At 35.8% G+C, this 17155-nt stretch overlaps 2 protein-coding genes across 7 annotated transcripts in view; one reads left to right on the top strand and one right to left on the bottom strand.

The window, feature by feature from the left end:
- The window catches only part of LOC105433512 (uncharacterized), a 209225-nt gene that overhangs the window by 40808 nt on the left and 151262 nt on the right, over positions 1–17155 (top strand). The window lies entirely within an intron of this gene.
- Positions 1–17155, bottom strand: part of LOC105424476 (neural-cadherin-like) — a 188352-nt gene that overhangs the window by 133193 nt on the left and 38004 nt on the right. For 2 of the 6 annotated variants that reach the window (XM_089073133.1, XM_089073135.1), the window contains exons 3-11: positions 17063–17110; positions 15626–15817; positions 13963–14209; positions 13163–13382; positions 12695–12971; positions 11235–11830; positions 10342–10488; positions 9513–9704; positions 2179–2369 (exon numbers count right to left, since the gene is read on the bottom strand). In XM_089073133.1, the coding sequence (XP_088929259.1) occupies positions 2179–2369; positions 9513–9704; positions 10342–10488; positions 11235–11830; positions 12695–12971; positions 13163–13382; positions 13963–14209; positions 15626–15817; positions 17063–17110 (2110 nt within the window). Of the gene's footprint in view, positions 1–2178; positions 2370–4018; positions 4210–9512; positions 9705–10341; positions 10489–11234; positions 11831–12694; positions 12972–13162; positions 13383–13962; positions 14210–15625; positions 15818–16503; positions 16513–17062; positions 17111–17155 lie in introns of all 6 variants that reach the window. The other 4 variants (XM_089073137.1, XM_089073138.1, XM_089073134.1 and 1 more) reach the window with 3 other exon arrangements.

Raw genomic sequence — 17155 nt, 5'->3', positions numbered from 1 at the left:
GCAAAAAAAATTACATATAAAAATATAATATTATAAAAATATGTGCTAAAAATTGACATTCATTCAAGATCATTTATTTTAAACTCATCTAAATATGCAAACAAGTTCGTGCAACAGTTATTAATTATTAAATTAAGTTACATAATATACTATATTGATGTATCCTCTTATTTGATGAAAAAAATAAGTAAGCAATAATTAGAAAATTATGAAAAAATGCTCTCGCACGAAGGATATAATTTTACCATGTATCACGTGTTCTCTTAAAAAGAAAAATTCAAATTAGATTAAAATTAAAATTAGATTACGACTTTGCTAGCAACTTTGGATTGGATGCGCTGACATTGTTTCTTGCTAAAATACCCGCGAAGAATCGAATTCGGCGCATGTCTGAGCGAGATAAGCCAGCGAAACATTTGCGTGACACAGTGCGCAGAGCTCGTATACTGAATTTACAATAAAATGTACTATCTTGCACCGACAGCGCGTGACGGTTGCATCTGGCGCCTCTTGTGTAGCGCGTGTAATTAGCCAATTTGTTCCCGCCGGAAGTCCATGTGTCTCCGCGAGACCGCCGTTAAAAGCGGAACGTCAAGCGCAAACTACCCATTACTAATGTTTTTTTCGACGCGGCTTTTGGTATGCGCTACAAAAAGACGCGCTTGCACCGGTCAGCTATATTTTTCCGCCAACATACTACGCGCAATTCCCAACGCGGCCCATTTGCGAGATTTTTTTACAAAGTCACATATTTCGAAAAATTGCAATAAAATGTAGGATACTTTCTTCATTTTTCATGACGAGTTGATGTGCAAAATGCATAGAATATTTATTATATTCAAAAAGTTAGAAAAGGTATAGTATTATTTTTACCATGATCCATGTTTTTCCTTTGATCGTCGTAGTTTGTTAAATTACACATTTTAATAAAAAAGTAACATCTCTCGGCGATTCGCGAAACTGTCGTATTTGCTCTTTCCGTTTTCCCAAGTAAGCAATAATCTTCACACAATGGCAGCTGACGAATAATTAATATTTAACGTAGTCAAGGTGGCACGATTCTACTTGTGTCAATTGTTATGCAACAATAGATTTCACGCTTTGTTCAGAGAATTGCGCTTTAATGATAAATGCGTCGGATACTCGACCCAGCTCTTCTTCGACTCTCGTGCCGTTTCTTATATTCCCGCGAATTACAAGGCACGAATGAAAAGCGGTCTTTGGTTCACGTCGTTTATTCAATTTAGTATGCACGAGAAAGACGCCTTACCGGCACCATGAGGTAGAAAGAAATTAAATCTCGCTGCGGAATCGATTAAGCTCTCGCTCGGGAAGATGAAAACGGTTTCGTGCATGTCGAGATGCAGCAAAATGTTTCAAGAACATAATCGCGTTATTCCCAAGTGCGTCTACGTTTATATATATAATATGAAAAACGTGCACCGCGCCTACGAATATGCGTATATCGATGTGACCCGTGTGAATGCGTCTCGCGCGTTTGTATAAATGCAAAAGCCGTACTTGAACAAGAATGACTCCGAATCTGAAGCGGTGGTTCCTACGTGAAAAATAAAAATTCGCAAACAAAAATTCAATAATTATCTTGGAAAATATAATAAAAAATTTTATTGTTATTCGTATTTGAAATAGAATCAATTTAGAAAGTTTAATTGCTCTCGGACATCGACAGCGGAGAAACAATCAATGCTAATTTTAAATGTTTTGATTGAAAGTATCCCACTATTTGGATTTTTTTTTTATTTAATTCCTTGCTTTGAGCTCTAAGTTTTTTCTTGACACGTTAAGAACCATCGCTTTAATGTTCACATCCTGCGCCGAGGATCCTCCAACGTTCTCCACGTTCTCCGCGACCGTACAGACGACGACTCCCCTGTATACCCTCGACATCCCGATCATGTCTCCCACAAGTCAAGTCAACCCTAAATGCGAACATAAGTGTGTCTACGTATGCTGCGAGCGAGCGAGCGAGCGAGCGAGTAGTGGCGCGCGCCGCCTCTGCGAGTATGGTATGTTTGTGTGTATGAATGTGTTGAGATGCGTGTAATGTGGATTCGTACACAATATCAATTAACGTGCACAAGAACAATACTGCCACGAGATTGCGTGCAGGGCGGGTTCGTGCAGAGAGCCGCACGGAGCATTGACAGTGTGACAGACCTGGCTTTAATAGACACAACTTTAGCCCCGACGGCCATGTTCTCTTTAATGTAGATCGGGCCATACACTACGTGGTCCCATACGGGCGGATTATTCGCACGGTCCACAACGTCAATCTGAACCTCCACCGTTCGCGACAAGGGTGGGTAGCCCCTGTCTTTGGCCATCGCCTCCAGCTTGTACGTCTCGCGCTACGGCCAGACCGTGTGTGTATAACAAACGGGAACAAAAAACAACGGCGTTAGTGTTAAAGCGCCAAGGCCTGTGGCAGAGGGAGAGAGTACATGGTACATGTTGCTCCCCGTCGTTCTTTTCGAGAGAGGAGGGAAGAAATCTTCTCTCTCTCTTGCGTCCGCTGGGCAGTCACTTGCGACGCTCTACCTCGGCCGTCCGCCAACGCCTGGAACGTTTGCCGAGCGCGAGCTCGCATTATGCACGCACCCTCGTGCCGAATTTGCACGCTCGGCGAGAGATTATTATAGCAAAAAGGCGTTCGCACGATTGCGATGCACGAGTAGAGTTGCGTGGTTCTCGAACAGTACGATCTCCGGATGACGAGCGGCGTGATGGACGTGATCGACGCTCCGCAACCTGTATATTCTGCGCGTGAATATCGCAAAAGCACAGCAGATTCTCTCGCTACATCCTTGCCTAAACTATATAAGCACGCTAGAAACGCCTGTAGGTCACCGCTCCGCCCTTCCGCATTTGCATAATTATAGTTGTCATTGCATATATATTCGCTACGATCCGCGCGGCCATCGCTGCGTCTTCGGAGTCTTTGAAGAAGCGTGGTTCTTGTCTTGCGTTTATAGAAAGCGAAAACCTGTTCAACTTGCAAGTAGAGTAAGTAGTTACTTGCCACAGTTATCGTATATCTTAATAGTGCAAGCAGAATCTTAATAGTACGAGCACTTTCCCGTACTGATATTTAGTGTAATAATCTTACTAATTCTTATAAATTTAGCAAGAAAACGAGCCAAAAAGTTATGTCTGATAATAACTATAATATGCAAATTAATACTACTTATTTTCTGAGAAAGTTTTATAAATTTTACAAAAAATGTTGATAAAATTACTGGTGCATTTGCAAAAACAATCGTGCTCAAGATACTCTTTGCATTTGGTAACTATAGAGAAATTAATTCTACAATTATTTATGCTTATTTATGATACTTTAAACTTACTCTGCTTGCAAATCAAAAGATTCAATTATTTCCGAATAATTTCCGCCTGAACCTTGGTTGTCTCCAAATTATCGTCGAAGAGCGATCGCCGCGGCTCGCTACAGTACATGTTGGGAAAAGATAGTGGTAGCAGTATAGTAATAGTAGTTGTTGTAGTAACAGGAGAGAAGGAGTGTCCGCCAATCAGCGATCTACCGCGCCGCGCTTAACCATAAGTGCTTCCGCAACCAAAAAAGGAAAAAAAGAGATGGATATATTCTGTGGCTGGTGTATCTAAAAAGAGAAATGCATAGAGAAATACGACAGAATAAACTAAACGGAAATCAAACGTGGTGATAGGATCAGAAACAGAATAGGAACGTAGACAGAAAAAGAGAACCTAGGGTGTATCGGGAAGTAAAGCCAAACGAATAAAGGAAATCAATGGGACAGAAAGGCAAATAGAATACGTGAGTAATTGAATGGAGGTGGAATAAAAAGTAGAAGAGACAAAATAAGTTACGGAGTGGTCAACAGACCGGAGAGAGAAACAGAGAAAGAAAGAGAGAGAGAGAGAGAGAGAGAGAGAGAGAAAAAAAGAGGAGGGACAGCACTTGCATGGCACGGCACGGCATGTCACGTGTCTTGTCTCGGTCATGTCGTAGCATACAAACCTGGCTTTCACCGACGTCACTACAGTACCCACTGTGACATTTTCTTTGATGTGAATGGGGCCGTATACATTCGCATCCCACACAGGTGGTTTATTGTTTCTGTCTACGACGTCTAACTCAACGTCCACGTCTGCGGACAAGACTGGCATCCCTCTGTCGGAGGCCCGTACTCGCAGGCGATAGCTGTCACGCTAGTGGCAAAACATTGGGCCGTCAACTTATAGGACACTTTCTTTCGGGATTTTATAGTTGGCGGTTTTTTTTTGTTTTTGCAATTGTTTTCCGTTTCGTCACTTTTTACTTTTTTTTTTTTTTTTTCTTTCTTTTCGTTCATTTTCGATTTCGTCTTTCCCGTTGGAGTTTTTTTTTACGAAAGAGCTAAAGCGTCACTCAGCGTCGAGCGCGTCCACATGAGAGAGTACTCTCGATGATCTTTGATTTTTTTTTTTTTTTTTTATTCACGAGCAAAACGGAAGAAGAAGAGAGAAAGACGAACAGATAGAAAAAGATAGATAGAAAGAAAAACAGAGATAAAGGACCGTGCAGTCTCGTAGGTATCCTGGTGGACGATTCCGTTGCGTATTACCTCGGTGATAGTTTCGTTGTCTTCCTAACATACAAATCCATTAATTTGCCTGATTATAATTTCTTTCCCCAGTTTGATAAGAAAGGTGCATTGTTAAGAGCAAGGTTTACTGCAATGAACTCAAACATGCCGTGAGATGGGTCTTTCGTGAGTAATTTCGTGAATAATTGCAACATACAGTGGCGTGGTGATGATGGTGATGATGAGAGTCATGATGATGACGATGATGATGTAGATGATGATTATGATGAGAATAATGATGAAGATACTACATCGCCGACGTCTGTTGGTTTAAAAGTAACAATAACATTGATATAAACATGTATACTCGATAATTAATTTTAATGAAAAATAAATAGATTATGAAAATTATACACAAATGTAGACGATGTAGTTGTCATGATATACCTACCTGTCCAATGCATATGTCTGCATATTTGAGCTCATTGCTGTATCGAGTGTATTAGCTGATTAATTCCAACAGAGACTTTTGCGAAATTATTCAATTTAAATGGATTTAATAACGAAAGAATTGCACAACATATTATATAGCAAATTTTACATTAAAGACAATTTTTTTTTAGTGATAGAAAAGTGCGTCTTGAAAAATTGCACATTCAAAATTACTTTGATTGCATTAAATAAATACTGTGCTTGTCCTTGCTCATCCGAGATAACACAAAAGATGAAGATACTAGATGTTCTAGAATTGCTTTCTTTATTTACAGATTCTTTAATTAACTTGCTATCAATACTTTTTTTAAATATCAAAAGCGCGTTATCTTTGATGCGATGTTATTATATTCTAAATTTTAAGATTATGTCGAAACAAAAGTTTATTTTATAAACTTACTAGATAAAATTTTTTTATCTTTTATCCAATTATCCAATTCACGTTAATATTATTTTTTCTTTTGAGTATTACAAATTTTTATTGAATATTTAAAAGAATCTGTATCTAAAAAATAGCAAGTATTTTTTTGAACTATCTAGTATTATAAAGTATAATAGCGGACGAATAATAATAAATAAATATTAAAGTTTACTATTACAGTTTAGAATTATACGAGAATTAAAATATTTGTGTATATCATAAAGAAAGATATAATAAACATAGGTACAGATATCTCAAAAAAATTAAGTTGAACAATGAAGTTTAAATTTTTAAAATTTAATTTTTAATATTTTAATGTAAAATTTTTTGACATTCTATTCGTCCGCTGGTTTTAGGAAATATCGATACCGCATTTGTGTTAAAAGCGTTCATGTTAGGCACTTGAAAACTGATTCTACAATCCTTTATTCCCAAGTAAATATTTGTTTGTGTATAATCGGGATCTTGCTATCTCATAAGATTTCTAGTAATAAGAATTACTGGCTCTCTTCCTGGAACATTAAAAGTAATTATTGAACCTGTTCCAGTAAAACGAGACCAGATTTCTGTATCCAATATCCAATATTCAACGGACGTTAATCAAATGTACACGCGTGAAATGTACATTTCAATTATGATTCTATTAAATTTAATTAATATTATATTAAAACAGCTGTTATTACATAAAATATGGTTATAAGCAGTGTTATTAACGTAACAAACAAAAATATATTACATAATTTCAACAAAGCAGATCGCATTTAATATTTAATTGAATCAAATTGATGATATAAATTATTTTATTACGTAAATTTTTAATTTTTGATTGTTACATAATTTATTGTAATTAAAAATTAATTTAGTCGAGTTTTTTTTTTAATTAATCACATTTAAGTGTTAATTTTTATTTTAACACAAAATAAGATCAATTTTAAAGTTCTCAAATTTTTTGAAAATTTGGAAAAATAAAATTCTTTTGAATTTGATATATAAAAAAAAATTTAACGTAGAGATAGATATTTATATTAATATTTATGAGACATCCGTTGGATATTCAGGACAAATCGACAGATCACTGGTGGTGCAGTATCGGCTTTGCAAAGACATCCTTCACCTACGGATACATACGAGACCAGGATGAAAGAGCGAAAATAGACAGCCCGATAGCACGTGTGTACATAAAAAATACATCGCGCGTGATATAAAGTTTTAAACAGAAATATTCGATTAGATATAGAAAGATTTTGTAGAAATTGAGCGACGAAGAAGAAAAAGAGAATAGAGCTTAATAGATAGATAGAAAGAGAGATAGAGCAAAAGAGAGAAAGAAAGAGAGAGAGAGAGAGAGAGAAAGAGAGTGACGTCTCCGAGTGACAACAATACAACAACAGAGGCGAAAAATCATTGAAACGATATAATGTTGAATAATCGAACGGAAAGGCGCTTTAGTATTAGCAACGAATATTATATTTTTCTTTTGCGCTGGTATAACAATAGTTACATCATGATGTATCTCGATGCAAGGTGTGAAACACAAGAATATAGATCCTACTTACTGGAAAACAGCCCTTTTTTTTTTGTCATCATCAAATCCGAAGAAAGTAAATGGTGCAATGAACACAAACATAAACAATAAGAAGTTCAAATTAGTTTCTTTACGAAATCAACCAATGCAGGCATTTTCATGCAAGCGAGAATGCGATAAAGAGGCATCGGGAGACGGAGGGAAGAGAGAGGGAAGACACAGAGAGACTGATGATCGAGGATGGACCGGCGGAAAGGTTGAGGGGGTGGGCAGAGGGTTTGAGAAAAAAAAATTATGACGACCCCTCGTCTGATTCGTTCTCGTTTTAACGACACTCAAAAACCGATGGACGTTATTTTTGATCGTCGTGATAGTTAATCCGCACGTTTTCGGCTTTCCTTTCATTCCGTGATTACTTCCGTTCACTTTCATTCGCATTCTTCCCGTTTCGTCACGACAGTGGTATGCCGCCCCAATCACAGAAGAAAAAATGTCACACCACGGACAGTTCTCTTATGATCTATACATATGTATATACACATATCGATACATTGGTAAACGCTCTCAATCAAAAATACTTTTCGTGCTCTTTTCCTTTTCTTTGTCAGTCACGTCGTGGTACACCGGGAGAGTGGGATGAAAATCGGGAAACGTCAGAGAGAAAGTATATTAGAGAAAAAGAAGAGAAGTAGTATAGAAGATAAAGAAAAATATAAAATTAGAAGAAATAAGAACGCAAGCTTTGTTCAACATACAAATTAATTAAAATATAGATAGAGAAACTTAGATGGAGAAGTAATTAACACAGCAAATTTAATAAATTGAACATGCGTTCAAAGAAAAAGTAATTATTAATGATATGACGATAAAATACAACAAAATGCAACATACAAAAAATATTTTTGTACTTAGAAAAAGAACGAAAGATTCAGAAATCAGAGATAGACGTAGGTAGAGAAAAAGATAACGAGATAAAGATAGGGCGAGGACGGATGTAGGAGCGAGAGCGAGATCCGTTCCTGTAAAGGAATCAAAAACACATTCATATAAAATATGCAAGCATTGTCAAAAATTGTTTATGTCTGATGCACCACAAAATGCGTAGAGGTTGAAGTACACCGTACGTGGGGCTCAAAAAATGTTGTTCCCACCTGCTCCTGGAAGTTCAAAAAACATCACTTCCCTTTTGAAAAACATTCACAATTAATAATGTTAGTTGAATAATTAAAGATCATTAGTTTCCTCCGAACGTTTTTATCTCTTTTTGTCATATCTCTTATTATCATCGTTTTGCATCTTTCCTTTCCATTTTTTTCCCGTTTCTTCACAACGCGTAACACGTACAAAAATCACACACATCCTTTTCTTGGCTACTTTTGGGAAAAGTATGAAAAGTGCACACGTTCGCGTTCGGTCGGCCATGCACGTACGGGCCGATCAGCGCGCGTCTTTTTATTTCTGCAAAATCACACGCGTCGGCATTTTTGCAAATCGACAAATTTATCGAAAATCATGATTGGCATTGCGGCACAAAACCGGAAAAACGCGGCTAAACGAACGACGGAACAAAGGAAATTAAGTGAAGAGAAAAAGAAGGACGGAAAAGAAGAGGTATATTCGCGCGCGTTTCTTTTTTTTTTTTTTTTTTCGACCGCTTAATTATGTAACTCGAAAACCGATTTTCGACGAAAAGTGAATGAAAAAATTGGACAAGAGGCTTCGTTTGGAATCATTTAAAAAGGTACTCGCGCCGCGAGTATGTTCTCAATAGAGAGAATGAGAGAGACAGAGAGAGAGTGTTTTGTTGCAAAAATAGCCCGAACGGTCGATCGATTCAGGTACATGAAGCGTTTGAGGAAATCAGGCATAGCTAAGTATTTACCATAGTGAACACATTGTGCATATCAATGGGAATTAAAAAGTTCTATACATGTGCCGTAAAAAGGAAACTCATTTCGTTGCATATTAGTGATGAGAGAAATAATTGCCGACCAAACGTATATTAGTATACAAGTTTATCCGCTCAGCAACAAAACGGATTCGTGTTAAATATAACGTAAGTCAACGCAAACGTACAATATATCGGCAGAAGGTGTACACTCAAGTTTTATATTTATACGAGATCATATATATATATATACGTATATGTATATATAAATAGATATAGTATACTACGTATATAGCCTACACATTCCTGGGACACGCGACACTTATTCGGGACGAGTAATATCCGCAGGATCTCATTCTTGAAAATGGTATCACGAATAGTATCGATGAATTGATCAATGAGTCAGAGGTTATTGCACGCGCAATGCTATGACTTGTATTGCTGAGACTTTGATTTCCGAAGTATCGAGTGTATCTGAGAGCAAAAGAAGCTAGCAAGCCGCAAAGAAAAATTGCAAGCCTCGCCCACGAAAAAGTGGGTGTGTTCCAGGAAAACGATGCTGTCCATACTGCTAAAGAGAGACGATATGTAGATATCAGCGATTTTAATGTGGATACTCACGTCTAGAGGCTTCTTTAACACGATCCAACCAGACTCTGGTTGGATCTCAAAGTACTCCAGATTCTGCTGGTTGTTGGGTGAGCTCAGCGAGTACACGATCGCGCCATTGTTGTCAGCATCCTCGTCGGATGCCGACACTCTTAATATGTTCGTTCCAATGCTCGCATCCTGCTTTACGTTTTCCACATATCTCTGCAAAAGAAAAATAAAAGATGTTCGATATTGTATTTTTAAAAATACCATGATATACTTAGGTTTTTACAAAAATATTAAACTGGACATAATCATGTTATTTCAGATCGAAAATTATAAAAAAATTCAAGATTACAATTATATAGATAAAATATATAGATAAAAAAGCCCATCTCTCTCGAAATCTTCTTTAGTTAGTGTCAAGGTTTATTCACGTAACTTTACTTAGATTTATAAAAAAAGATATGATGAAATGATAATACAAATTTACCAAAAAATATACACGCCAGAGATTTAAAATAGAAATGGGCCGAGTGCATAATTTACGAGATCCACTTTGGATATGGTTTCGTGTCGCGGACTTTACAAATTGTGAACTCGTTCTCAGCTCGCTGTGCAAACTTTCTCTACGTGTGCTAAATCGATAGGCGCTCGTATATATTTTGATTGAGAAAATAATAAAACTAGAGCAGAGTTACGTCGCGAATATTCTTGAGTTACGTTCGTCGAAGCGTAACACACACTGGCACCGCTGGTGCTTTCGCCATGCTCGTTATTCTTATTTCCGGACATCTGTTCCTATGTTTCTAACCCGTATGGTTTCGTAAGTGCTTGTCTTGGGGTCGGGTGTACCCACCTGTCGGTCGAACAGTGGCGGGTTGTCGTTCACATCCGTTATTTCGACGGTAAATGAGCAAACACCTTCCAACGAGGGTTCGCCCTGATCCGTCGCCTTAACGGTGACGGATACAAATTTTCCATCATCGCCTTCGCGATCGAACACCTGAAAACACAACCGCTTCCATTATTAAATGCAAATACGTTAATAAAATTTTAATATCTACGAAATTGGTAGATAATTTAAAAAATAAAATTTTAAAAATTATTACAATGGAAACAAAAGGAATTGACTTTATATAAAATAATGATGAAGTTCATCGTTTACATTTAACATAATTTATAAAATATGTATATTTTTATATCGTTTCTGATTAATATAGCGAAATATGAAAAGTTAAAAAATAATAACATATAAAGAATGTAACAGATGTAGTGGACAATAAATGTATTGAGTATATCTTTTTGTCAGAGATCTTTATGGGCTCGCGACACGAACTATAATTAGAATGTTAACTGCCTTGCATGTTTATCGTTAAGTCTACGATAAATTCGAAAGATGGAAGAATGGAAGATGGAGTGATTGTTAGGTGCTTTTTTAATGCGCCTAGAATGCTAAATGCACTCCATCATGAGTGTCACTTCTGTTATCTTTTAAAACTGATATATTCCGATACAGTCAACGTATTTATGGTTTTATCAAACATTTACTCGTTATTTCAAATCAAATAGATTTGAAGATAAATTTATATACTTTATGTTAAAAAAACACACTTTATGTTAAAAAAAAAAAACATAAGAATCAAAATTAAAACAAAATCTACTGTAAAATATAATATAAAATACAAAAAATGTTAAAATATGTTTTTATCGATAAAATGATATTAAAATACAAAACCAGTATTACAATACCTTATTGGTTAAGACCTGGCCGGTTTCTTCGTCAACGGTAAACTTTGTGCCTTTCTGATTAGGCTGTTGCACGATCGAATACTTGACTTGTCCATTGACACCTTTATCCTCGTCAGTCGCCTGAACTTTAATGACCGTGCTGCCATTTGGCGCACCTTCCTCCACTTTCGGATAATACATCCCGCAATCCTTGAAGACCGGCTTATTGTCATTCACGTCGGTTATAAAGACTACGACGACCGCAGTGCTGGTATGAATGGTTTTATCGCCGTTAGGACAGCATGCCCCGTCGTCTAGAGCCGTGACATTCAGCTCGTATTTGTCTCTATCTAAAGAGATTTCTTTCCCGTGAAGACGAATTACGCCCGTGATCTCCTCAATCACGAATTGTCCCGATGTGGTGTTCCCGCCGACGAACCGGAAGCGCACGTTATCGCCGTCCTTATCGGAAGCGACTACGGTGGTGACCAAAGTATTCGGTCCGGCATTCTCGTCGACGTTAGGCGTGTAAACTTGCTGAGAGAACTTTGGTTCCTCGTCGTTTTTATTCTTCGTGTATATCCGCACTGTCGCTGTGCCGGTCTTCGAGGGTTCACCTAAAAAATAAACTCGTTAGTTACTTCTTAAAACCTATCCTAATCCAACGTTCTAATTAAATTAATTGTGACAATCGTGACTTTTAATTTACTTAAAAGATATATGATGCGAAAGGCAAATGCAAGTAATACGTATTGATTTAAACATTATGCTATAGTAATACGTATTGATTTAAACATTATGCTATAGTATAACTTAAATTATTCAATTCGGGATGTGCGATACGCATATTAAGGAATATTTACTGTAACATGAAATTTCGAAATATGGAATGCATCCATGGACGCGCAATAAATAAAAGCGTACGTGTTATTCGTGCCAATTCAGTCGTTTTACTTCCAATTAAGCCGCGACTTGTTTGGAAACCCCGCATTTGCACCGTATATATGCAAATAACGTGAAATCGCGTTTACGAATGTGAGCTTTATCCTGCGCGACGCGAGAAGGGGATTTGAAGCTCTTTTGAAAACCAAATCCGTGAGATTTAGCCGTTTGAGCTGATCCTCTCGGCTTGCTGACAGAACGAAGACCGATCTCTGCTTTCGAACGTGACCAAATCGTCGGGTAATATGAGCATCGACTTTACGGTATTTGAATTTCTTAAAGTGAGGCAGCTATCGAGGAACTTTGTCGACGAACGTGAACCGACGATATATCTTGGTAACGTGATAAAACAAACGATTTCAAACAGATTTTCAGACTGAATTTAATTAATCACGAATGCAAAAAGGCATTTTATATATATATATATATATATAAAATTTCATTTGATTTACACAAAAAATATTTTCTTTTACAATTCGAGCTATATGCCATAATTTAAATGTAATTAATTAATCTATTATTTTTCTAAAATGGCTTACCCTTATCCTTAGCAGTGACGATAAATTCGTAATAGGCATTATTATTGTCCGCATCGAGCTGCTTATTATTAACAATAATACCATTGGAGTCCACGCTGAAATGATCATCTGATACTAAATATTCTATCTCCGCGTTTGCTCCCGAATCGGCGTCAGTTGCTTTGACTTTTAATATGTTCGTGCCCAGTGGAATATCTTCGTCGACATTGTGAGCTTGGTAATCCGGTAGTTCAAATTTAGGGGCGTTGTCGTTCACATCCGACACTCGAATCGTTAGCTAAAAATTACATAGAAAAACAACAACATTGTTAGGAATAGTGGAACATATTAATTCGGCAAGGGAGAAATAAACATTCAACAAGTAAAGAGAGAAATCGCACTCGTATGCAGATGCTTGCGTCTTTTCTAGACAGAAGGAATTGTTATTCTTCGGAAACAACAAAGTTCGAGAAACATAAATCCAGTTACCTCGACCGATGTCGAGAAACCACCAGAGTCCTCTGTCGCTGTTACTATCAGAGAATAAATGTGGGGCTGCCGCAGATCCTCAAAATCCAGTTCTTTTGCAAGTTTTACAATTCCAGAAGTCGGACCGATGTTGAATGTACCCGCGGCTCCTTGACCTTGCGCCTTCAGCGTGTAGCGTATCTCCCGATCAGCGAAAGACTTGGCTTTCACCGATATTATGCTGAAAAGTTTCAACATGTGACACTTGCATGAACATCCCGCGGACTTGGCAGCTCGGGAATAAGCAAAAAAGTGCGAAAATACAAATAAATTTCGAGAAATCTCGATTATTTGTCACGCAAACGAGCAACTTGGTCCAATCCAAATCGAACTTTGAAAAGTCAACTAACCCGAAAACAAATAGTTCCAATAGTAAAGTCAAACAGCTACGATATTCAAATGTAATGCAATCTTGTGCAAATATTGCAGTTGAGAGCAAATAAGAGAATATCACAAGTTGAGTATCAAAAAATAATCGTGTAAAAATAACAAACGCAAAAAAAAGGAGAGAGTCACTAACAATTTTTTTCAAAAAACATCATTTATAATAATAACAATTTACGAAGCAACTTACAGAAGCAACATGACAATATCATTCTTTTCTTTTAATATTTTTATTATTAAAACTGACTTAAAAATTGGTAAAATTATTTATAATCGTGTGCAAAGGAGTGGAAACGTGTTGCAAAGAATTCCGACCGTTCTTTCAATTCAAGTAAACTGGAAGAGTTAATCAGTTGTGATTAGACTTGCGAACTAACTCGGAGTCTTTCTTCTGATTTTCCGGTATCTCAGCCTCGTACGCCGTCATATAGAACTGCGGTGCGCGTTTTCCACCGACGATCGATAGTCTCTCCTCAGGAGTCGACTGGAAACGCCTCTCGTCGATACGGCCGTTCTGATCCTCAGCTTTCACATAAAGGACGTACTCCATATCCAGCTGGAAGAGGTCGGTACCTCGAGTACGTACTACTCCTGATCTCTCATCGACCTCAAAGCGACCGCCAGCTGCATACGGTGTGATTAATTAATTAATTAATTAATTGATTGAAAGGAGTCAGTTAGGAAACGTTATCTCCGTCAACGAAAATCCGCGATGAATCTATATTAATTACATAATGATTCTATTTCTGATCCCCGATCAAAATACTAATTAATCAATTAAAATCAAATTACAGTTTGATGAAAATCAAGATGAAAATAACAATTGACCCTGTACGTAAATCTAATAGTTCCAAACGTTGGTGATTTACCGAGTTAAAATAGCAAATTTTTCAAATAATATTTAAGTTATTATTAGTTAGTTATCTGTCGGTTTAATGCATTATGTGCATCGCATTAATAATTCAGGATGGATCTATAGATACTTCACATTATATCACGAATTAAAAATTGTTTATGACATCGAAACGCGATTGTTGCGGGAAAGCATTTGGCATAATGGCGTCATTACTATATAATCCTATAAATTGTAAAATATGATAGTAGGTCATTGTTGTAATCATCGGGTGCATTTTCGATGAGAACAATGCGCGATTTTACGCCGATGCGATATATGTAGATTAATAATTAGGTACGCTGATCGTTCTATGTTTCTAGTGTGACATTCGTATGTTGAATCCATATTTCTCTGTAATTAATGAAACGTTCAACTGTTCAATTGACAGCATATTCTCCCATTTAATGAAAAATTTAATACTAATTTCTCCATTGATTTTTTTACTTATACAAATGAGACAATTAGTCTTTTTAATCGGTATTCTTGAAGTATTTGTCAAGAGTTAGCTTTCACTACTATTTTCCTGCTGATATGAAAATTAATTTCTTTATGTAATGAAATAATTAAACATATGTATGCATTCAAAATGTTACAATAATATTTTTATAAAAAATATTTATAGAAAGGACTACTGTTTTTATTATTTTCCGATATGTAATTAAACTCATTGTAGCAGATAAGCTCCATAACAAATATTACATTATCAATATACACATAGAGTAATAAACAGAATCCAGAATGAAGGATATTTCATATAGAAATATTTTTAATTTTATATCTTTATAATAAACTTTTCTTTTGTGTGAGAAAGTATTGATTATTCAATATTTTCAATTTATGATTAAATCAAAGATTTATCGAACTTTGCAATAATATTGGATTTTACATACGACATTATTTCCTTTTTATTCAAATTTTAAACAAGACCAAAAATAATTCACATAAATATTATTTGTGTAAACGGATTATTGATTTATAATAATAATAATTAAGTGTTTTCCTCTTAAATATTCAACGTACATTTTATTTTCGTCGAGATTAATCTTATGTTTTTTTTTTATTGTATCATATATTATCAACGATACGCGTAACATAAACGTTAATGCTCGAAATATCGAGTCTCGATTACTCGTGTTATTACATACTTCGATCTCGCACGATGAAGTAATGGATGTTGTGGTCGGTGTCAGGATCCCTGGCTTGAAGGGTGAACACGTGAGTGTTCGGTGGTGCGTTCAGCTGAACGACCGTTTGCATCGGTAGTGGCCGATTAATGAAATAGGGAGGCTCGTCGTTCACATCCTTCATGTTGATGATAACGCGCTGATTGTCGGTATCTATAACGTCACATCGATTATCGCGTATACGTAGCAGCTATGAGAATACATTAACAATGTAAAGCAGCGTTGCTGGTACGTCATACTTGCGTATCACAGGATTTTAATGGCTATCGTGATGTTATTTAAATACAATTTTAATGCGACACTCCGAAGATTAACGACCCCGAAACAAATCCGATCTGTTTAATCGGGCAGTAAAAATAGGTAGAATGTTACCTTTTTTTATTATATTTTATTTAAGAGATGTTAAATTTATATTTTATACTTTATATAAATATACTGCTCGAAAGAAATTTTATTGCATAGATATTGTATTTCTATATGCTGTTAGTTATATGCTTTTTTTCCAAATGAAAAATCCAATTAAAACTCAACAATATCTCTTTTCTGATATTCCTTTTTATATAAACATATAACATATACATATTTCTAATTTATTGTACACAAACAATTAATGTTTCATTTTGATCAACAGCGCTGATTGATTAATAGTTACATGTTTTGCAATATCTAAAATGCTACAACAAGCGTGTGAGCAATAAGAATGTGTTTCTACAGAAGAATTTTTTGAAAGATATGAAAGTGCAATATGAAAGCAATATGAGATATAATAATTCGGACAAATAAATTAATCTTATTTATTTAATATATAATATAGGTAAGCGATGTCGATTATTACTTACATTGAAATCCTTTGAAGCCGATGATGCGAGAAAAGAAAAGGAGTCATGATTATTATTCGAAATATATGTGCATGAAAATTTATTACAGACATATATGGCAATAAATATTTCATATATGTTGTAATTATATACATCACACAATGCTAACTTGTAATGAATAAATAAGAAGAAAAATGAGGAATGAGCATTTCTATAATTATTTTTATGTTATAATTATATATACACGTTATATATTATAAGTATTTAAAACTGAAAAATAAAATTTGAATGTTAAAGATAGATAAAATGCAAATATGATAATCGTATTTATCGTATGTATTATATATATTTATAATTTTGCATATCTTTGCAGAGTTTGATGACTAATATTGTTATCCACCTGCGAAATTAACCTATAACCTTTGAAACGAGAGATACCGCACCTTTTAAACAGAGCCCCAGAAATAGATTAGAAATTAGAAAAAAGCGTGAATGCATACGGGAATGGGCCATGAAATGTGCCAGTGTTGAAACTATTTCAGGCAGTACGAAATAAAATCTTATCGAAATAAAATTTTACCATCGTAAAATGGGCACGAGACACCGGGTGGATATCGCGCGCACGGCTCTTCACATGTGGAGAATATCGAAGCAGAAATTAATTAAACAATAT

Source organism: Pogonomyrmex barbatus, unplaced genomic scaffold (genome assembly GCF_055798465.1).
Source record: "Pogonomyrmex barbatus isolate J1 unplaced genomic scaffold, ASM5579846v1 scaffold14, whole genome shotgun sequence".
In the NCBI taxonomy this organism is placed as follows: domain Eukaryota; kingdom Metazoa; phylum Arthropoda; class Insecta; order Hymenoptera; family Formicidae; genus Pogonomyrmex; species Pogonomyrmex barbatus.
The sequence above is the reverse complement of the archived record's forward strand: the minus strand, read 5'-3'. Positions and strand labels throughout refer to the sequence as shown.